This window comes from Mytilus trossulus, chromosome 2, assembly GCF_036588685.1.
Source record: "Mytilus trossulus isolate FHL-02 chromosome 2, PNRI_Mtr1.1.1.hap1, whole genome shotgun sequence".
NCBI classification, from domain to species: domain Eukaryota; kingdom Metazoa; phylum Mollusca; class Bivalvia; order Mytilida; family Mytilidae; genus Mytilus; species Mytilus trossulus.
Window position 1 is genome coordinate 65,377,258 of NC_086374.1, and position 24,177 is coordinate 65,401,434.

General features: G+C 32.1%; 2 protein-coding genes across 2 annotated transcripts in view; one reads left to right on the forward strand and one right to left on the reverse strand.

Annotated features, from left to right (window-relative positions):
• Positions 1-11,145: 11,145 nt before the first annotated feature.
• Positions 11,146-21,421, reverse strand: LOC134707802 (probable deoxyhypusine synthase). The gene is made up of 9 exons (XM_063567847.1): positions 21,265-21,421; positions 19,237-19,442; positions 18,747-18,911; positions 18,143-18,364; positions 15,336-15,422; positions 14,817-14,922; positions 13,337-13,440; positions 12,772-12,897; positions 11,146-12,314 (listed from the first exon to the last, which is right to left on the reverse strand). The coding sequence occupies exons 2-9, from the start codon at positions 19,429-19,431 to the stop codon at positions 12,207-12,209; spliced, it is 1,113 nt and encodes a 370-aa protein (XP_063423917.1). The 5' UTR covers positions 19,432-19,442; positions 21,265-21,421; the 3' UTR covers positions 11,146-12,206.
• Positions 21,422-21,585: 164 nt separating this feature from the next.
• The window catches only part of LOC134707804 (protein SCAI-like), a 39,197-nt gene continuing 36,605 nt past the window's right edge, over positions 21,586-24,177 (forward strand). Inside the window, exon 1 of the mRNA XM_063567848.1 lies at positions 21,586-21,721. Within this exon, the coding sequence (XP_063423918.1) occupies positions 21,615-21,721 (107 nt within the window). The 5' untranslated portion in view covers positions 21,586-21,614. The remainder of the gene's footprint in view (positions 21,722-24,177) is intronic.

The window sequence follows — 24,177 nt, forward strand, 5'->3', positions numbered from 1 at the left end:
AAGTTCGGTTAATAAAATATTTTAATTTCATATGCCTTATCTGATTAAAAAATAAAATCAACATTGATATACCGTTAATCAAAAATCATCAATCGATTGAGAGAAAAAATCCTTGTACCAAAATAAAACCGAGGGAAAAACGTCAACTATAAGAGAACAAACGATCCACAGGGACACGGAAGTGCAATGAAACAAATGCCGTTAACAAAGGAAATAAATATGACTGAAGCAAATCTAGAAAAAGCCGTTTTAGGCGTTTCTTCCCATAGGCATCAACAGCGTTGTAGTTGTGTTGAAATGAAATTGCAAAGCTATTTTAGTTTCCAGTTGATAAAACTTTAAGAATTTGTAAAGCCCCAAGAATTTTCTACATCTAGACATCGTTGGTATAAGTTCGATTTAACACTAATGTGTTTGTTTTGCTTTTAGTGCCCTTCAACTTCTTAAAGATTTTAGCATTCTATTTGTTTTGACTCGAGTGGCACTGTTGATGAGAACCACGTAGGTAGACGAAACGTGCTTATAGGGTATTAAATCAAAGCATTTTAGGTCATTACATTATTTTTTAATTTTCATATAAGTTTTTAATGGTGAATGCACATTTGACCATACCATTTTATAACCCTTGATGCAATAGTCTCATTGTAAGCAGGTTACTATTATTCAAGGAAATCAGCTTATGAATCTAAACCTCTAAGAGTATCTTACTTTGCAATTACATCAATTGCTGGTGTGCTCGACTATAGAAAGCATCATTCAATTCAATTTTTGGATAAAAGTCAAGATATGAAAAGTATATGTAGACTCCTTTATTTAAAGTGCATTGGTGTATATGCTTTCGTGAATTTTACGAATGTCTGTTCAAAAAGTCAATAATCATGAAATCTATCATCTTGAAAATAACTTTAAATAGATAAAGAGTCTCTTATTTTGTCTCCCAAAATTTACATTGATCTTTTATTTTTTGTTTAATTCGGTGTAAATCAAAAAGTTTAATATAGGTAAATGATTAAAATCTCATATCTGTATTCAATTTTAACAAAGAAATGCACATTTAATATCAAATTGAGAATGGAAATGGGGAATGTGTCAAAGAGACAACAATGCATGTTTACCATATCATATGTATAAATGTATCAACTACACATGAAGACCAAAATCACCTAGCAATAGTTATCACGAAATGCGCATCTGGTGCAATAAAATTGGTACCGTTAATTTTATTACTACCACTGGGTCGATGCCTCTGCTGGTGGACTAGTCCCCGAGGGTATCATCAGCCCAGTAGCCAGTACTTCGGTATTGGCATGAAAATACGGATTGTTGTTACAAAATATTATAAATTATTATAAATTAACGAAAGTATCTCCCTCATGCAAAGCTCTGATTCCTTTCAAGGATTTGGCTATACTTTTTGGACCTTTTGGATTATAGCTCTTCATCTTTTATATAAGCTTTGGTATCAAATATTTTGGCAACGGGCATCACTGAAGAGACATGTTTTGTCGAAATGCGCATCTGGTGCAAGAAAATTGGTACAGTCAATTTTATTATCAAAGGTACCAGGCTTATAAATAAATACGCAAGACTCGCGGTTCGTCTACGCAAGACTTACCAGTGACGCTCAAACCACTGACCTATACAGACTACGACCACAAATATATCTTAAATAATGAGGTTAAATTATTGTGTATTAAAGTCATATGAAACGAGTGAGTGGTGAAAAAAAATGTTTGTCCAATTCTTGAACAATGCATGTATACATCATAAACTTAGTCCTCTGTGCACGATTTTATCATTATTTTCGCAAATATGTCATATAATCGTCATTTTTTTTCTCTCTGTTTGTTATGATTTAACAAATATGGCTGCTCATTAAATGCCGTGTTTTGAAGCCGAGTTTTACCGATTGTCACCTTACAGTAAACAAATCACAAAAAGCATGGGTTTTGAGCACGTGTTTAACATGTATAATCAGATATTTGTTTATTTCAATGACAGATCCATGCGAATTGTGGTCACCGGATTTTTACGAGGAGGGTTACGCTCCGGTCACTATGCATACGGAAAATATGTCGGCGAATTGCTTGCTGGAAGCAAGCAATTAAAAATTAGTAAACTTCTTCTAAATGTGGACAAATTAAAGAATTTTCCTCAGAATAAAGTATATGCACATAAGTTGTATAATGAAAACTATCCATTTGGTTATAAAAAAAACATATGCATATTATTTTTTTAATTCGAGGTTTCTTATGACTTTAAGTGGTCTATCATTTTATTCATAAACTCACTTGTTATGTCATTTGCCAATTATAATGGACATTTGAGTGGAGGGTCCATATAAAATTCCAATTATTACTCAACCTTTTGTGTTTATTTGTTGTTTGGTCATGAAAGTTTTCAATCATACTGATATTGTATCAATTGTATAAAAACAATACCAGCTGAAAATTGAAAAAAATAAGACCTTTTTCTCGAAAAATGCGCTAAAATAAGATGCAACCAATGGTTTTACAGTTCATTTATGTATATTTGCACATTACATTAAAACAATTGGGAACTACATGTCGAGTGTATAAAAAAGAAGATGTGGTATGATTGCTAATGAGACAACTATCCACAAAAAACAAAAATGACACAAACATTAACAACTATATGTCACTGTACGGCCTTCAACAATGAGCAAAGCCCATACCACATAGTCAGACAATGTAAAACAATTCAAACGAGAAAACTAACTCATCATACCACATCTTCTTTTTTATATCTATTCCTCTGTTTGATGGGAGTAGCTATCAGTTTCCGAGAGTTTCTTCGGCTCAGAAGTAGAACTTTGGTAGTGTTATGAGTTATAACAAATAGTAGTTTGGCAATAATTTGTTAGTCCTCTTTGGTCATAAAGCACTTCAACTCGTACAGTTAATTGTTTACCATCACGAGTTGGATGACCGTTATGAGCCGTTTCACAGATGATAATGGGTAACTACAATTACCTTTTCACGAATGTGACATACCGAATTATACTATTTACCAGATTTGTTATAACATAAGCATTACGACGGTGCCACATGTGTAAGTAGGATCTGTTACCCTTCCGGAGCACCTGAGATCACCCCAAGTTTTGTGGGGTTTGTGTTGCTTAGTCTTTCGTTTTTTATGTTGTGTCTTCTATACTATTATTTGTCTGTTTGTCTTTATATTTTTAGTCATGGCGTTGTCAGTATTTTCTACCTAAAAGTTTGACTCTCCCTCTGGTATCTTTCATCCCTCGTGTATACATCCATGGCTTTCAGACTTCCTAACGAAGATAAATCCAGAAAAGCGCGTCGGACGAAACGGAATTGATAAAGTGTTGTTTTCATTTCCAAATTTGCATTTGAATTTACTGTATTAGGACTTTTGTGGGTAATTTTTGTTTTTTTGTTTTTTCTTTTACGACTCACTAATATAACATTTTGGTTGAACCCATCGTGTATTTTATTTTATTTTACCACTGACCATATTTTAGTGTTCCTAATGATGAATATTCCCCATGTTCATTAATAAGACATTTAACAATATCCGATCAGAATTACAAATACAAGATCATAAATAAATACATGAATGTTAGATAAACAAATACCGTGACAGGTCTTATAGCAATGTGCAATGACAATCAGCAAAATAGTCATATTCGGTACTTAAAAGTCAAGACGACGTAAATGGTAAACAATTATCTAGGAAGTGGGGAAAATGTCCATATTTAGTGTAGACACAGACACATCGTATGGGTCAACCAATTCCTGATGGTGTTCATAAAAATTACAAATTGTCATTTTTAATCTTTCTTTCTCATAAGTTTGTTGGAGCAGTTTCTGCGTAAGGAGCAGTATATGACGTCCATATAGTGCGCACATGCACGAGCATAACGTATCCATCTAGATATGTAAACACCATACGAACGATTGGGCAAAGCGTATGTTATTGCTGGGAAATTGGAAATTGGGAAGTTGAAATCGTCCATCTGTGTCAATATTGAGGAAAAGATCAAGGTATGAATGAATGAATGAATTTTATTTGCAAAAGCATATTGCAGTCGTATATTGGTATCACGTCGTCTTCGGTGTCATCGTCAGCGTCGTTCGAAGACGGAAAGTTTCCGGATAATTACTTTAGTACAAGTAAATAGAAATCAATAAAAATTTAACACAATGTTTATAACCACAAAAGGAAGGTTGGGATTGATTTTGCGGGTTATGGTCCCATTGGATTAGGAAATAGGGGCCCAAACATACATTTATCTAGTTTCAGGACAATAAGTTGTGTAAAAGTATTTCAATTACTCTGAAATTGTACCACAATGTTCATACTGTTAAATAGAAGGTTAGAATTTATTTTAAGGGTTATGGGACAAATAGTCTAGGAATTAAGGACCAAAAAGGGACCAAAAACAAGCATTTTTGAAGTTTCGTGACAATAACTGTATGGATCTCTCTTACATTGTATCACAAGGTTCTTTATAATGACGGGAACGCTTGGTGTCAGTTTGGGGTTAATAACCATGAACATTTTGGAAAAAGGTGTAAAAAAGGGCCAAAAGGTAGCATTTTTATACTTTACAGGCAATAACTTGTGTTTAAGTGTATGGAATTATACAACAAGATCTCTTACTTCAAAGGAAAGGCTGGAATTGAGTTATGGGGTTCTTGCTCAAAGGGGGATTTCAATAATTGAGGAGCGATTATTTAAAGATCACCCCTAGTTTTTGGTGGGGTTCGTGTTGTTTATTCTTTAGTTTTCTTTGTTGTGTCATGTGTACTATTGTTTTTTCTGTTTGTCCTTTTCATTTTTAGCCATGACGTTGTCAGTTTGTTTTAGATTTATGAGTTTGACTGTCCCTTTGGTATCTTTCGTCCCTCTTTTATTACAAGCGATAAATATTCATGACTACAATGACCATGAATTTATTGGAGTCACATCCACTGTTTCTACATGAACTCATCGGTTAGTGCAACGAAGACACTTTTAAAGATTGAGATTGTTGGTTTATTCTTTACACCTTCGAGGTATTAAAATTATTTCAGTGTTTATTTAAAGTTAAATTTATTTTCAAATCTCTTCTGTTTAAATTTGTCGAAACTTCCGTTTAAGATTTTTGTGGTAAACTATCTATTCTATAGTTAGGACCATTTTATAATAAATACCCTTTTGTACAAGAATACTTTCCTTATAGAAGTATAGATCTGCTGGTTATAGATTTTTTTTATAACTTTCATTATTGTGACGACGCGCTATGAAATTCAGATTAATTTATAAATGAAGTTGTATAGGTGTAATACCACCAAATCAGGGTATGTCACATCACGAAAGTAGGTCGAAAAAAATATTCCCTTGAATTTGACCGTTGTAGGTAATTAATCCTACATTTTATTGCAGTAAAACTATTTCTGTGTCATAAACATATGTCTTGGGCATTTTAAAACACCATTATTTTTTATTTGTGATTTCTATAGAAAATTTTGTAATCTTGAGGTTACATGGTGACTAAACCTTGTGCACAGATAGAATAAGGGTAGAAATATGATTGGTTAACTTCCAATGATGGTTATTTTCTTATATGCAATGAAATGTTATGTGAAAATTTTTCTGTAGAACTGGACAGGTTAAAACTTTACTCATGCCAAGTATTTCTTTATTTGAAACAAAGATAAATTCTGCACATTTTTTTGAAAAGTGCAAATTTAACAAAGACTAATAGGGGAAAATCAATGGTGGTATTACAACTATACAAATTTTTGGTCATAAACACAAATCTTTTAAACAGTTCGACGATTGCGTCGATGTTAAAGTAGTCTGTTTACTGTTAGTTACTAAGCTTGGCCCGATTCATCTGTCATTTATGGAAACTAATTCGATCAACACTTTCTGAGACATTCATTTTTATTTCACCATCAGACATGGAGATACATTTGTAAATAAAGGAAAACTCTCAAATTAAAGAAATTTGACATGATACACTGAACCTTTCTTATAATCAATTTAACGACTGCTTTTCTTACATGTGTGATTTTTCATTGTCAAAATTTTTCATTGTTAACGGACATTTTGAGATTTTTTGTTGTAAAAAAATTGTGTTTTTTAAAGAAATGAACATTCAAAATTTAAGAACTTCATGAACATGTATAGGAAGCGGAATTATTGCGCATCTATGTTTCGGTAAATTAAATTCAAATCCGAAGTGAATAATTATGACACACAAAAAGAGAAACCAGAATCTCTTGATGACCAAACGTATGTACATGTTGGGGCGATTTAGAGCTTCTCAGAAGGAGTGAGATTCCACCCTTGTTGAAAGCCTTGTGGATACCTCTAGATTTTGAAATTCCCTCCGTTTTTATCATGGATGGAATGTGGTCTCTCTATCAATTACCCCATATCTTTTCATTTTCCTAATTACCGAAGGTTCCATGTGAAAATTTCCATTGGATCATATCTGTTAAACTAAATGTACAAAACAGGCTCAAGAAAAGGCGAAATTTCTTTTTCAAACCCGAACTAGAAATCCATTTTTTTCTAATAGAACACCTTACATTATCGTCAATGAGTTCAGACATGTGAAAAATTATATAATCATACACAAGAAAGAAACCCTGAACAGGCTTTCAGCAATATTTTTTACCTTTTTAATATTAAGTAAATATTAACATGTACATGTATTTTATAAAGTACAGATAGACTGCACGCGTAGACGGGTGCGTTCACTACGAGGACACTTGTACCCAACTGCGCGTGAAGTATGAGTATAGAATCGTCACATACAGGACAGTTTCTATGTTATCCTAGTATATTATCCGACAGTTAAGAATACAGTCTGCTCAAATTTTGAAGTTGAACATGAGGGATTTTTTTTATTTTTGCCACGGACCATTTAATTTTCATGGAGGAAGGGGCCTGGTAGGTTTTAGAAAACATTATTCTGACCCTAATTTTGACTTATCAAAACGTCCTTCATAAATCTTTTTTTTTTTCTGTTCTGACTTTGAAGAAATTACTACTTTTCGCCGGATCGAAATGGTGCATGGACATATTTTGTTTCATATTATAAGAATTATTTTCAATATTATCGGTATTAAACTTGATTATCGACACATGAAAGTTTGTCAGCATTGTCAATCTTTTTAACGTTAAAGTACCAATAGTTGGGTCACTACTCAATTAAGTTTGTCAATAACGTAGCTAATTTTGACGGTAAAGAAACATCAATTCGATCACTTCTCTGTTACAGGCTGTAGTTGGTTTGTTTCCATTGGTTTTACTTTGTTATCGGGATTTGTTTCTCTCAATCGATCTATGACTTCGAAAAGTGGTATACCACTGTAACCTTTATTTTGCAAGATTCATATAAAATGCATCTTCCAAAATTGCTGTCAATTCTGCAAATTTCCTTTCATCGCTCTTCAATTGTTTCTGATCTTATAAATCAGTATGTACCATTGACTTTGAGCCTTGTGTGTGAAGGTAAATCAAGAAAGGCGCTTCAGGCACATACACTTGTGTTTTAATTCTTTTTATCACTGATGTTATACCGCTGTTGTTGGACTTCTATAGTCCCTGATATTATCTTTTCAGTTCTGACATGATTAAGAACAAACATTTCTAAAGGGTCCTTTTATAAGTTTATTGGTTTTTAGAAACTAAAGATTCAACTCCCTCATTCAAATTTGACTATAGATTGTTCTGGCTGTTATTGTCAAGTCCTTGTTGGTCATATAGCCCTTCAACTGTTTCCGTTTTTATACATCCTATGTTTTCAAATATTCGCCTTGGAGTATTCCTGATGAAGGTAAATTCAGAAAACGCTTTTTGCAAGAGTAGTCAAATACGTTTTGTTTACAATCCCTGGTAAATTAGAGGATAGTTCTGAACTTTAAAGTCATAAAATGATGCATAAGTTTTTCTAATAACTAAATGGATAGTTTTCATATAAAACCTATGTATGTTTTCTGAAGAATATCCTTCAATTTGTTTACTTTTATGCCTATAGTGAAATTATTAAAAAATACATTGTTTTCTTTCAAACTGAACATGGATATGTTCAACATTACAAAGCACCGAGTATCACTTCCTCTTTTTGTCTTTTTCAAACCTCCTTGAATCCTCGTCTCATTCTCCTTCAAATGCAGTGAGTATAATATATTTTTACATGCAATTGACTAGATTAATGAACATGGGGAATATTCATCATTAGGAACACTAAAATATGGTCAGTGGTAAAAGAAAATAAAATGCAAGATGGGTTCAACCAAAATGTTATATTAGTGAGTCGTAAAAGAAAAAAAAACAAAATTACAGACAAAAGTCCTAATACAGTAAATTCAAATGCAAATTTGGAAATGAAAACAACACTTTATCAATTCCATTTCGTCCGACGCGCTTTTCTGGATTTATCTGCGTTATGAAGTCTGAAAGCCGTGGGTGGATGTATACACGAGGGATGAAAGATACCAGAGGGAGAGTCAAACTTATAGGTAGAAAATACTGACAACGCCATGACTAAAAATATAAAAACAAACAAACAAATAATAGTATAGAAGACACAACATAGAAAACGAAAGACTAAGCAACACGAACCCCACCAAAACTTGGGGTGATCTCAGGTGCTCCGGAAGGGTAACTTATCCTACTCCACATGTGGCACCGTCGTAATCTTTAATTTTTCTTTTAGATATATTGATGATGGTATATAGGTATATAGGTATGAAGTAGTACTTCTAGTATCAGTAGTATACTTAATTTCAAGTTCACTGGGAAATATGAAATGCAAGTAGTGGCTGAAATATGGGTTATTCAGTGAAAGGACATCATAAATTAAAAGAAAAATTAAAGATTTTTTCAATGTGCTTTTTCTTTTTGTCTTTTAGAAGGTTCTGAGTTTATTCTGCCATATACGAGTACAAAAACAAATCGGCCAGTGGGGGTGCAAAATTAGTACCCATAGGAATACCGACTGTTTATTGAAATATCAATCCTCCAAACTCAACAAATATATCATTGATCAAACGTCCAGCATCAAGATATCATGACATCTTCAGTATTTTTTAGGTTACATTCAGGGTGGTTCATTATAAAATAAAAAATATATAGAATCCAAAACCATAAATTTGTATCTACGATTCCCATTTTTATAAAAAAAAAAAAAAAAAAAAAAAAAAAAGCTTTGTTTAATGCGATGGTGAAGTCGATCTTTTAATTGAGCATGGGGCATCTGGTTAACACCACTGGTAGAATATATCTCATCACACTAATTTTGAAGCCCATCGTTAACTGTAGAAAGAATAGTAGTCAGTACTTAAGATGTATGTTTAGTAGAACATGTTGATGATCCAGCTATATATCGTTCTTTTATGGAGTTTTGTGAAGTTTTAGTATCCAGTATAATGACGTTTATTTTTCTTTGCTTACTTTGATGTTGATACCAAAAGAAAGAAGGACAGATTTCTGATTTTGTAAAATTTCATCTTGTGTAAATGATGTTAAGGATATTTAGAATTACCGGTTGTGCTGTTTATTCCAAGCTCTGTTGTGAGACACTGCAAATAATGACTTTTACATATGAAGACATAATGGTGGCTTTTTCTGCTGGAACAACGACATATTTGTCATGCAAAGTGGATAAAGCAACAAATAAATACAATAGCTATTGTTTTCTGTGTAGTTTTTTCACTAGGAGGCAGAACACCATCTTTTTATGTAAATTTATTTACTCATATGTCTGAATAGTCCATGAACAACTGCCCCCAAGGGTTACTGGGTAATAGAAATATGGTCACTTGGTCTTCTCCCGACCGGTAGTAAAACGCTTGCCGAAGTGGGGCGTCCGTTTGGCTGTGCGGGATGTATCAAGTTCGCAGTCACGTCCGGTCAGAATGGGGACGTTAAATCCGATGCCTCATGTAAAGAGAGTGCCATGCTCTTTGCACGTTAACAACCCTTGCAACAACTCTATGAGGGGTCCGTAGGTGGCCTGTTGCAAGGCAAAATTTCTGTCCCTATCCAATATTCCCTCATTTTCCAGTGGCAGTTCGAATTTCCCCGACCATCATCCTAGATGGCCTCTATTGTGACAAGACCTACTTATTGTATTTATTGTTAACTTGTTCTCGTCCTCAATATACATGAAATATTTGCCACTGGACGTAAAGCAACCAACAATCAATCAATTAATCCATGAACATCTTGAATTGCCCTCCAAATAACTGGTCATTGGTTTGGTGATGTGACCAGATTTGCAGTTACACAATTAAGGACATTAAAATTAAACTCCATTTAAACTAAATGAAATGAAATAATTTTGTTGTACATTATCTAACATACAATGTAGATAGGTTGCACTCTATAAATACAGCTGTTTCACAAATCCCACCGCTTTTTGTGGAGATATATAATATTCATATTTTGTTTTGTTCACCTATCATGCCTACTGCTTCCCAGATATGATCTCTATGTTTCATCTGAAAGAGACATGTCTTGGGAATGTTACCAGAATAGAAAATATTTGAAGTGGCCAAAATTAATTTCTTAAGGAGACCCCAAGTGAAGGGAGGGGAAGTATAGAACTTTAGTAGAAAATTAAACTGTCAGAAGATCGGGACATATAAATGTTGAAAATATGCCGCACATCCCTATCTTTTGACCTTTTAACAAAATAGTAGTGCATCTAGTATATAATTAACAAAAACTTAATAGTAAATAAAGGCAACAGTAGTATACAGCTGTTCAAAATTCATAAATCGATTGAGAAAAATCCAAATCCGGTTTCAAACTAAAACTGAGGGAAACACATCAAATGTAATACATAGTAAAAGTGGCACAGTTTTAGCTGTAGAGGAAATTACACTGTCTATATTTACAGAAGTACAACTTATATGCACCATGAACAACTTGGACTGCCTCAAAGATTGATAGGTTTGATGATCATGATGATTTGAACAGTTTTATGAAATTCAGAAAAGAAAAAAACCCACTATTGTTAAAAGACAGTCAACCATTAAGAAATTAAATGTTTCATTATTCCAGAATGTTGTTGCACCTCATTAGACATATCATTTTACATTATAATACAAAACTTTGCAGGTGAATTTTATTTAATAATGAAACACAGTAACGAAGCTTAAACAATATGCAGAAATATTAACATTGATTTGTGTTTAATATCTGTACACATGCACTATTGAAAATAAAGAAAATATGATTAAAACAGTTTTCTTAATTTCATTCAAACTCATCAGATTTCATACATTATAAATTTGATAAAAGCCTTCAAGGTATATTGTGGATTCATTTATTTTCGTTGGTACCAATTTTTGTGGATTCAAGAAAACTTACATGTTCATGGAAATTTAATTTCGTGGTTTTGCTGAAGTCTACATAGAAAATTTAAAATTTGTTGAACATTTGATTTCGTGGTTTACCTGTACCCACGAAATCCACAAAAAATTGGTATCCAACGAATAATAATGAATCCACAGTATTTCATATCACTACTAATCAGCTAGTCATGATTCAATGTTGTATGAACATCTTTACATTTGTTTGTAAACACACTTGTTAAAACAAATGCATGGCATAATCTTAGAATATTAATTAAGAAATATATATTAGATTTCAAGAGTAGACACAGAATTATGTTAGAAAAGAAAAAAAAGTATTTTGGTCATTTTATCTCCTTATGCACAGCAAAATAATAAATAAATTAAAACCAATCTATCATTTTATCTCCTTAGAGCACAGCAAAATAATAAATAAATCAAAACCAATCTATGGAGAAAATGTGCACTTTTATATATAAATGTTTTGCAGCAAAATGATCAGTTATCAATCATTTTTTTTTAATATTAAAATTAAAATTACATGCAAAATATGCTCCTTTGAATGTTTAACTTCAAGAAGGAACTGTTTGATACTTTTTCCAAAAAGGGCAAATTTTTGAAGAGTAATGTAATGTTTCCCTTTTCTGAGAGAGAAAAGAAAGATATAAGAACAGCCCTTCATGCCACTTGTGATCAAGAACTTTCTTTGTCGGATAAGCATCTTGATCTCTGTCAGGTCATGTTCCTGAGTTAGATTCAGACCTCTGATTCTGTTCTGAAGACTATCCTCTTATCCTGGGATAGTTTAGACCCAGGTTATTTAGCTTTTGGATGATAGGTTATTGATTATGCTGCTGACTATGGTCTGTGTTCATTTTGAGCTTTAAGTTCCTTGAATTCTTTTTCCCTCCTTGCGAATGTTTCAGCCATTATTAAAGGAAATATCAATGTTGCCTCTCCATAAACCTACAAAATATTACTTTAAACTTTTAATTTTGATTAATTATAATCAATAATTAGCTTGAAAAAAATCTGCTTTATATGATGGCAAGTTTATACTGACACATTTTAATTAATATCTTTATCTATAGGATATAAATTATCAAACTTAACTAGTTTATTTTTTCATATATTTTATGATCCTTCTTTTTATCAAGTGTTAACCATGCTTTGGTAAATTATGGACTTTTTAGATATTAATCAAGCATGACAAATCAAATATCAGAAATATGCATGGGCATACAAATTGGGGGCCATTATAACTTACTGTTCCGTGTGAGCCAATGTTCCGTGTCAGCAGAGGCTCTGTGTTGAAGACCATACTTTGACCTATAATGGTTCTTCTTTTACAAATTGGGACATATCTTCTTATATCTAATTACTACACTATTACTTTTTCTATAAGAATCCCTAACAATCTTACCTTAGCAGGTGTAGCTGTTTTTTTAATCTTTCCCCAGGATATTGCTTCGTCTGGCCTTGCACCAGAGTCACTCCCATCAAACTCAGAGGCTGTGTTAATAAATACACTAAAATCAGCTCCATTTCTCTGTAAATATAACAACACATACTACATTAACATTTCAAGAGGATAGAAATTGTCAACCTACATATTATATGAGAGTTTGTTCTGAAATATTTTAATGTTAACAGAGCTGTGATTTTTTTCAAAGGCCACATGCTTTCAGAAAAAACTGATCAACTGTATATGTGCAAAATGTTTATCCATTATAGCAATAATACATCATAAACAACAAACTTTTTATAATGGTTAGAAATTATTACCCAATATGATCATAACAATTCAGTTTAACAGGTTATCAAATATTCAGTATTCAATATTCTTAATGTGACTTTGATTGTATATAGACAGGTACACACATGCACAAAACAGGATCAACAAATAGCTGAAGTTGTATAAAAGCTAGACTTTCTTCTTCTATCTTTTTTGGGGGATTATACTTATCTGAATCTGCACTGTTACATACCATTAAATTAGCATTACATATATGATGTTTGATCACTCCACCTCCAATAATTATCATTCCTGTATTCAAGGCATATACTGCTTGGTTGTTTATTCTTTTTATATCTGAAAACACAATACAGGTGTAGCCATGAAATCAAACATTCACAAAATATTAGTTTTCCTCAATCCACGCAAATTGTGACCTTTAAAAACAATTGAAGTTGCAGTAGCAGAAAACAATCAGATCTATTTTAGTTGTGTCTATGTATCATATTTTTACTCATGATCAGCTTCTTAAATACATGTTTAGTTTACCTCTAAAATTGAAATTTTTACAAATTCAGTTGTGATAAGAAAAATTTCAAAGTAGTTCTTTGACATATATTGGATTTTATAAACATACTCTCTACTATAGTGCCTAACAAGATTGTGTGAGGTAGGCGAAATTGACTTTAAAACGATTGTATTGACTTTTGAAGTGCAGAAATAGGCAGATCGGACAACTTTTGACTTTATTTACTTACTTCTTAAGTTTGGATTAATTGTAATGAACATATTCCAATGAGACTGAAATTTTTTTTTTTTTATTATGATAAATAATTATTTTACCTGCCGTAGTCGTGCGTAAAATATATTTCGGCATTTCTCTTACGAAAATGACTTGTTTAATGGAACAAAACGTATTATTTGTAAACTTTCTCTTTAATCTTCACAATAGGCTTTAAAAAAATAACCTTTCAACTGTATATTCCGAACATTTTGTGAAAATAGAATAATTGGTAATTCTTACCTTTCATACCTTAACTTTCATTGATAAAACATAATATTGACTCGTCCAGTGTCCAGTCTGAAGGTCATTTTAGTTACCGTACACAATCATGCATGTTTTAATCAATCAATAGTCATGTATGAAAAGCATAAACAAGTTTGAAGATCTTTGAAGGTAAACTAATAACAATTTAATTTAATCAAATTGACTACGATTCAATAACAATGACCAGTCCACACCATAAAAATGCATAGGGGTAAACTGGGTAGGGAGAAAATGTCAAATATTTCAAGTTCATTTTTTTGCAATAACGAATAAAAATTTGTTAACCAATAGATTTGTTATAATTTCATTAACATGTCATTATGTATTTGTATAGTTTTTGGATCTTTCATTAGCGTATTTAAGGCTGTAGAAAGTTTGGCCTTCAAAAGTCAACATTATCATTGACTTTATACAGAAAATTCACCTTTTTAAAACATTGAATGTTTCTCAACTAATACGCGACAACAAAGCAAAATCATTTCTTAAAACACTGCAGAAAAAAATATTATGATTGATGCAGTGGTATTGTCATAAATTGCACTGGAGTGAACAGTGGTACAGCAAACGTCGAATTCCCTCACACAATGTTATCACACACTATAGTCCAATGACATTTTAGTGCTGGATTTTTATAGATATACCATGTTCATAGATCTATGACATGTCTTTAATGTAATATACATACCTTCAACTAGATCTATAATAAGTCCTGGGTTTTTGTAGGAGTGGAAATAAATCATATCACCTAAAGATCCATCTGTTAAAGCTGGACAGAAAACTGGAATGTTGTTCTAAATATTCAAATAAATAAATGAACAATTCAACTGTATATTTTCATCATACTTATGGCAAGCTACATTCTACTATCTAGCAGATATGACAAAAGCTAAAGACACCCTTATTTCTAAGGACTTATTCATACAGACTCAATATTGGCCCTAAAATTGTATTTAATGTAAGTTAATTTCTTGTAGTTATAAATACAAACCCAGCAAGCTCAGACATATATCATTACAAAAGATGTCATCATTGTGCAATTATATTATGAAAATCTCAATTTAAATAATTTTGACCAAATGATGTTTCATATCCAGCAATACTAACAGAAATATCATCAATATCAACAATTCAGAAAATGGTGTTTCATTTAATTTACACACACAACAAAAATTGTGTAATGTATTCTATCCTATATGATACTGACCTTGTGTGTCCAGTAATAAACAGATTCTGGATCGTCAATCTCTTTCCCTAGTCTATCGATTACCTTAGATGGAGTCCAATGAGTGCCCTGAAAATATATCTCAATTTTAATGCTGCTACCTTAGGTAAAAATATTTAGATAAGCCTGATATGGAGAACATGATCTTATTCATTAGTTGTAATTAGTGTTGAAGTAGCTTTAATTTATAGTTTAGTAGTATCTCAACGGGTGCCAAGGGATGGCATATGACCATATATGCATGCTTCTAGGTCAGATGAGCAAAAAGATCCATGATATATAATATATAATTTATTCTAAAAACAAGAGAGTGTCCATAACACACAGATGCCCCACTAGCACTATCATTTTCTATGGGCTGTGAAATTGGATTCAAAGCTTTTATTTATATAATTTGACAGTAAAACTAGAAAGATCCTATCAAAGGTAAACATGAGTACTCAGTTCCAAAATTAAATCTGAAGCGGGACAGAATAAATGAACAAAAAGATGAACAATTGAATCGACAGACAGAAAAACATAATGGGGCTATGTGGGACATCGAAAATTGGTAAAGAAAAAATATACTGTTTATAAAGAAAACCAGATGCTCCGCAGGGGGTAGCTTTATACGACTGCAGAGGTTGAACCCTGAACGGTTGGGGCAAGTATGGACACAACATTCAAGCTGGATTCAGCTCTAAATTTGGATTGTGATTAAATAGTTGACACAGCATAGGTTTCTGACACAGAATAAATGTGTTCTAATGAACTTAAAATTTTTGTTTTCTCTTAGAGCAATTCACTATGCTGTTGAATATTAATCCTCTCAAAAAAATGTTTGAAGAAATTTTCTTTTTATTTATGAAATTTCAAATGACAAAAATTGAACCCAATTTTTTAATCACATCCCCCTTTCCCTTATTCCAAAACTAATCTCAATTAAAATATTCTAATGGAGTTTGCAACAATAACTACTCATTTAAATACATCATAAAATATTAAGATGTAAAAAAACTGCTTGTTATCACTGAATGGTAAAGATTATTTAAATTCATCAGTTGGTAGTAAAAAGTGAATATACATTGTATATTGTATATAACAAAGATTTAAGTTGATTCTGGACAAAGAAAGATAACTCCAATTAAAAAAATATTCTTTAATAAGATATTTCTTGCTTACTATTCTGGACAAAGAAAGATAACTCTAATTAAAAAAAAAAATTGCTATTTCACAATATTGTGAAATTAGATATTTCTTGCCATTGCACAATACTGTGCAATTGAAAAGACTTGCTATTGCACAATACTTAACCCTTTCCTCCACAATGACGCCTTTTGACGCCACCCCCTTTACTCCATAATGACGCCTTTTGACGCCTGTGTAGTACCTCAGTTGAAACACTTTGACTACAAAGTGTCTGCAGTTGACTTAATAAAGTTTGTATCCAATATGAAAAGGAATATCATAGGAATATCTGACTTAAATTTATTTGATGAAATAGTTGTTTTTCACAATGCCTTAATACTTCAAAGCATAAGTTCAGCATTTTATCAAAAAAGTCCTATGCGAATCAAGTATGCAAAAAAAAAAATTCAATGGAGGAAAGGGTTAATATAATAATTTTAGATCCTGATTTGGACTAACTTGAAAACTGGGCCCATAATCAAAAATCTTAAGTACATGTTTAGATTCAGCATATCAAAGAGGCCCAAGAATTTAATTTTTGTTAAAATCAAACTTAGTTTAATTTTGGACCCTTTGGACCTTAATGTAGGCCAATTTGAAAACGGGACCAAAAATGAAGAATCTACATACACAGTTAGATTTGGCATATCAAAGAACCCAATTTATTCAATTTTTGATGAAATCAAATAAAGTTTAATTTTGGACCCAGATTTGGACCAACTTGAAAACTGGGCCAATAATCAAGAATCTAAGTACATTTTTAGATTCAACATATCAAAGAACCCAACCGATTCATTTTTTGTCAAAATCAAACTAAGTTTAATTTTGGACCCTTTGGACCTTAATGTAGACCAATTAGAAAACGGGACCAAAAGTTAAGAATCTACATACACAGTTAGATTCGGCATATCAAAGAACCCCAATTATTCAATTTTGATGAAATCAAACAAAGTTTACTTTTGGACCCTTTGGGCCCCTAATTCCTAAACTGTTGGGACCAAAACTCCCAAAATCAATACCAACCTTCCTTTTATGGTCATAAACCTTGTGTTTAAATTTCATTGATTTCTATTTACTTAAACTAAAGTTATTGTGCAAAAACCAAGAATAATGCTTATTTGGGCCCTTTTTTGGCCCCTAATTCCTAAACTGTTGAAACCAAAACTCCCAAAATCAATCCTAACCTTTCTTTTGTGGTCATAAACCTTGTGTCAAAATTTCATAGATTTCTATTAACTTAAACTAAAGTTAAAGTGCGAAAACCAAGAAAATGCTTATTTGGGCCCTTTTTGGCCCCTTATTCCTAAAATGATGGGACCAAAACTCCCAAAATCAATACCAACCTTCCTTTTATGGTCATAAACCTTGTGTTAAAATTTCATAGATTTCTATTCACTTTTACTAAAGTTAGAGTGCGAAAACTGAAAGTATTCGGACGACGACGCAGACAACGACGCCAACGTGATAGCAGTATACGACGAAAATTTTTTCAAAATTTGCGGTCGTATAAAAACAGTATATTTGACTGTAAACAGATCATGGGGATGAAGAAAAATTCAATTATTTGCAAAAGTCAAATATTTCACTTTGGTTTTCATTCCAAAATGTCTTTTCAAACTGACCTCTGTTTTCTGTTCCTCCAACATTTTATCTAAAATTGGCATCAACCAGTCTTCAAATTTACAGTAGTTGTCATTAGGTACTAATAAGTTGCCAATTCTATTTATACCCCTGTCTCTAAGATCTCCTCCTTTGTACTTGTTGAAATCACCGAGGTAAGTGGGAGCTAAACATTTGATAAAGTCTTCCTCTATACCGCCTGCTGTTGTTACTATGCAATCAACCTGACAAAAAAAATTAGTCTTTATTGTTATGAAACATACATGACATAAGGAACAAGTATGTTTTTTTTGTGATCCGTTTGAAACTGATAAAAATTCTGTTAAATCATCAAATTTCCTTTCCCTTTTCAGCTTTTTCTGTTACTATAATATAAAAGAAGACAACCAACCCCCCAAGAACTTGAAATAAGAACCTAATCATGCTAATGTTACACCGATAATTAGTAGGTAAAGCAATCCCAAAGAATTCTTAAAAAATTATCTAAAACAACAAATATTATCTATAAATTTGTAAATATTAAAACAAATGTTATTATACAAAAAAAATACATTATTTTCTTACATGATAGAAGCAACAGTATAGTTCTCTCCATAACATACTTACCATATTATGTTCAGCAAGGTACCTAAGCATCTCACGAACACCAGTAGAAATCATATTAGAGGTAAAGCCAAGAAAAATAGTACAGTTACTTCTCTGTCTGTTACATGGATTGTCATAGTAGTCTTCCTTCTTCTCCTCTGGTATTCCTTCCATCTTTTTATCAATCTGAAAGAATATACAGGTAAATGCAATATAACAAACTAATAGATAATTTTTCAGTTAGGGAAATATGCAATTGAACATGATTTGTTTTATGAATGTACATCTAGCTCATTTCATTTATATCAGTCTTGAAACCAATAGTAATCCAACTTACATGTTATAGAATAAAAAGCCTATTCAACTGGGAGTCAGAATAAGACTTTCTGATGATCCAGTGAACACAATAAAGTCTGACGCAGCCTCTCTACAATGTCTATCAATTGTTTTCTTTTCCCTTTTTATACAGTAATGATCGATTGTTTTGTTTTTTCAATATAAAAGTACAAACCATTTTATTTATTTCCTCTACAGCTTTACCAAAATTAGTTGCTTGAAATCCACATCTCTTATAAGACTCCAATAACTCATGGTAATTGACACCATTGTTGAAATCATAACCCTTCACTGTTTCTGAGCCTTCTGGCATAGCTCCACTTTTGACTAAAACAGCATCTGACACTAATTGAGGAAGCTGATTTTCCATTTCTAGTTAGTCTGAAAAATAAATCATTTATACATGTATCTCTTAAACTTGCTTAATAGTCCTACTTTTATTTTTATTTTTTTGGGGAGAGGAGGAGATGTTTACCATGTACATGTTATATTTAATTTTCTGCTCTACTTGCTACTTGACAATAATAGATTAAAGAAAACATATTTTATGTGGGTAGTCTAGACATCACAATATTGTTAAAATGTATACTGGTATGTCTAAATAATAAAAGGTATGCCTTTGATTAGGAAATAAACATATTTGATTTGATTTGATTTGATTTGTCTAAATCCTAAAAAAAAAAGTACCAAATTATTCAAAATGAACTTGAATTTATTTTAAAGAGTTAAAACAAATTGATTAACATGACAAGATCTGATATCAAATTCCTAAATTTTTACACAAATGCTTGCACAACTTTTGTCTTATGGATGGATACCCCATGTCCTATGTTTTCCATGTACATCAGACATGTCGGAACGGGTTTCAAATTCAGATATAACTGGTATTTTTTTCAGATCAAAGCAGCATAGATTTTTCAAAACATTATTAGTCTGACAGATTTCTAGTTGGTCAAAATATCTATTGAACATGTTGAAATTCTGCCAGGCCCATTCCTAAAATGACTAAATGTGTTAAGTGGAAGCAAGAAAACTGGCCCCATTGGCAAATCAACCCACACCAATACCACCCACAAGAAATTTTCACAATGTCAATGGGTTGAGTAAGCAAACCTTAATTTAGCAGAATTTGAATCTTTTAAGAAGTGGGGCAAGTTGTCAGACCTAATTTCAATGGGATTTGACCCTTTTAGTCTGTCTGTAGTGGTATGTGTAGCATCCGCTTGAGGCTTTTATACATGGTTGGGAAGAGATTCGTTGTTATGGGCGGTCTTCTTGTAGAGCGGTCTTAAATGCCTCTACAGAACTTGCATGATCAACTTTATCTGGTAGTTAATCATGTTAATTAATGGTTAAAGTGACTAGTAGTTTTCACAAAAAATTTAGGTTTATACTGTGGTTTGTTGCTATTTGGTACTTTAAGTCCTCAGGTGTTTTGATTACTTGACGTTCAATGATATTGTCAGTTTCACAGTTTGAATATATATGTCAGATTTAACGGTGACGGCAAAGACTCTAAATAATTTTAAGTCCGCACTAAATGGCGAAAACTGGAACCCTTATAAATTCATATGCTCGTGTTAATAAGTGTTCAGCTGCGCACACCCAAATAAGTGTTTTTTAATATAAGTTTAATATATATTATATATATATATATTAATTATGATAAGAGAAATGCATATACCACAATCCATGATGAGGGGTCAGTAGAAGCCTTTGGCTTATTTAACGACCCGAAGATAAAGGTATAAAGGTATAAAGGTATATGTTTGGCTTTGATAGTTTGTTTAGGTTGTGCTGGTATGACAAAATTGCCGGCTGGTAGAGCTGGAACCAGACCCTCAACCACCTTGTAAATCAGGATAAGACGGAGGCTGTGTCTTCTTTCCTCTAGCGTCTCTATCTCAAGCTGGCGTCTCATGTTGATTATGGACCCTGTTTCTGGACTCCTGAAATTTTTATTACTACAAATGAATCTTTTGTCTCTTTTGGATGCGTTCAAACTTTTCAATATCCCCTTTCATATATGGGTTCCAAATTATTGCAGCATATTCCATTGTCAATCTTACTGGGGATATGTATGCTACATTCCTTCATGCCTCTAGTACGTTCCTAAAAAAAATAGTGGACCGATTTGTCATGGATTCGAGTTAAGTTTGATGAAAGTGTATGCGAGTTGTCATTGATTTATCTAGATTCTTACGTGTCTGATATCTTGTAATCTGTGACAAAGTACTTTTTTTAATCAGGGAAAACGACAACGTGCCTCTTTCTTCGATATTGTCGTGGTGCAATTTTATTTATTCAATGTCAATATTGTTGCTGACGATGGATTATAGATTTGCCATACTCCAAGCGTGTTGGCGATAAAGAGTTAATCTCTAACAAAACGATAATTTTATGTTGATGGTTTAGATTGTAGGAACATTTCATGAGAAATAGAAATAATAAACGATGATAACTATTATAGATGTCGTATTTAATACCAAATTTTAAATATAATTTGTAATAAAAATCTGTAACTTCTGATAATGTAACCACACAAACATCAAAATGTCGGCCACTGACTTGGTGCCGACTATGGATGAGAATGAAAAGAAAGTTGTGAATGAGTTTTGTCACCTTCTTGAGAAATCTAAACAGTTATTCAATGGCCTTAGGTATTTTTGTGTTGTGCACATGTTTCCTTAAAAACTATAACTTACTATAGATGTTTGCATGATTACAATATTTCTGACACTAGCATCTGAATTTTCCAAACTCAGAAGCATAACAAGCTGTGTCAGCTGTGCATACAGATGTAAATCAGTTAAATATTTCACAGCAACATATTTTGAATGTTAAATATGAGGCAGGTTTAACTTAACAGGCTAATGAGCTCTCAAAATAAAGTACATGTAATCAGTAGGTTGATGGATTTGTCTTTGAAATTCATGCTCTTTCCCCTACCTATATCAGAATCCATGACAAATCACCCCAATGGCAAAACGCCCCACTTTTTCACAAACTTGCCCCACTTTCTAAAAACATCGCCCCACCTATGAAAAAGGGTAACATCCCATTGCAATGAAAAGGGTAAGAATCCCGCTGAAATAAGGTTTGCCAACTCGTCCCACTTGTGACAAATTGATAACCCACAATGAATTTTTTAGTGCCAACTCGCCCCACTAATAAAAAAGATGCAATCAGTATATCTATTTCCCTGCCCCAATTCAATACATATGAAAACCTTAGTGAAGTACTAGTGCTATAACATCATTTGCTGTTAATGGAAATCCTTCAATTGTAAGATTATGATAAAATTAACATATATTTCTTTTCAAATGTTATACAACTAAGCTTACAATTGAATTAATGAATTAAAAGTTATTCTCCAATGATGATATGAAAATGTATTTTTAATTATTTTTTAAGAATGTTAAATATCATTTAACTTTAAAAATAATGGTTAATAAATTTAGGTTTTTTTTTTGTATTCTGTGTAAGTTAGTGTTCATTTAAGTGGGTCTGGTTGGAAGACCTGAAAAATATATATCATGTATATTGAAGTAGATTTTACCTTTTTTCAATAAGTGGGGCGAGACTTGACTGGGGAAAAATTAACTGGATTTAATCCTTTTCATTTTAAGTGAGGCTTTTTTTTTTTAAAGTGGGGCGAGTTGGTAAACCAGTTTGGGGTGATTATTTTAAAAGTGGGCCTAGTTGGTGAAAAGTGGGTCCATTTGGTGTGGGTCATTTTTGCCAGTGGGGCATTTTGTCCTGCTTCCTCAGGACACAATGCATACCATATTTCATCACAGTAAAAAATATTGTTTAATGATGTGATTTACACCTCTTGAACTTGGGTGTAACTGTTCTAAATGAAATCTTATTAACCGCACGTACAAATTTGTGGAAAAATATATTTTCCTCTAATACCATGAATACTATTTGTCCGCCATTACTGCGCATTACAAAGGTTCCGTAAAATTTAACCTTCACAATGGTAAACGTCACGGAAATGTGATTGTTTTATAAGTCAATAGTTCAAGAGGGGCATATTTTTTGGGCAAGCAGCACAGAATTTCAAATAGCAATAAGGTATTCATGTACGTTTATATGAGACAGGCATTACATGTCCCTGTGACATAGGTTTTGGAACTATTCCAGACCTTCCATACTTCTCTTTAAAAAAACTGGATAATTTCGTAATCTTCTAAGAAGATACATTGTAGGAGAGATTCAGGATATTGATAGTCACCCAATTTAGAAGTTGAAAAGACCTTTTATCATGATTATTGACATTTTCTTAAGCATTTACCTACATGTATTGCTATTTTAACATCTGGGTGAGTCCATGTGAGTTGACCTATTTTTTTTTATCTGAATATATTTCCGCTAAAAAATTTAATAACTTTTCCATTTTAACCTCTCAACGAAGATGAAAACCGTCCATGAAGCATGTAAAATGACATCAGTAACAGGTACATAAGTAATGAAATAATGTTTTCAGGCAGACAAAGCTTTATTGATCATAATTCATGATCAACACTGTCTAGATTTCTGACTTTTTTTGGTAAAATTTAACACAGAAATGCTACTATATATAAATTAAAAGTAGCATGATGTTGCAGCTAAGAATGGATCAGTAGATATATAGAATGGCCTTCAATATGCTTAAAAAATGAAAACAGAATAATATTCAATGAATATATATATAGGTACAGGTGTACTACTTAGAAATAAGAGAATTTTTTAAGACTGAATGATATATTATTTTCATTAGTTTAACAATGATCATAACTGTTTTCATGTATTGATTCTATAAATTAAGATTTGTTTAAGCATTTTGTAATTTATGAAATATTTTTTTAATGGTCATGATGATTTGAGTTAGATATTTGTAGTTATGTAGTTCGATTCTTATGAAAAAGTTGAAATCAGTGATTGATATTTGTAAAATTATCATTCAACAAAGACATTTGAGATTGTCTGCATTATAGCTGTAATTTTACAACAGAGATCAAGAATATCAAGTAGTTACCCTGATTACCTTAGTACAGATAGATTCAAAAGTATCCTCACCAGACTCACAATATTTAAGGCCATCTGTTTTATTTTTTAAAATTTTAAATAT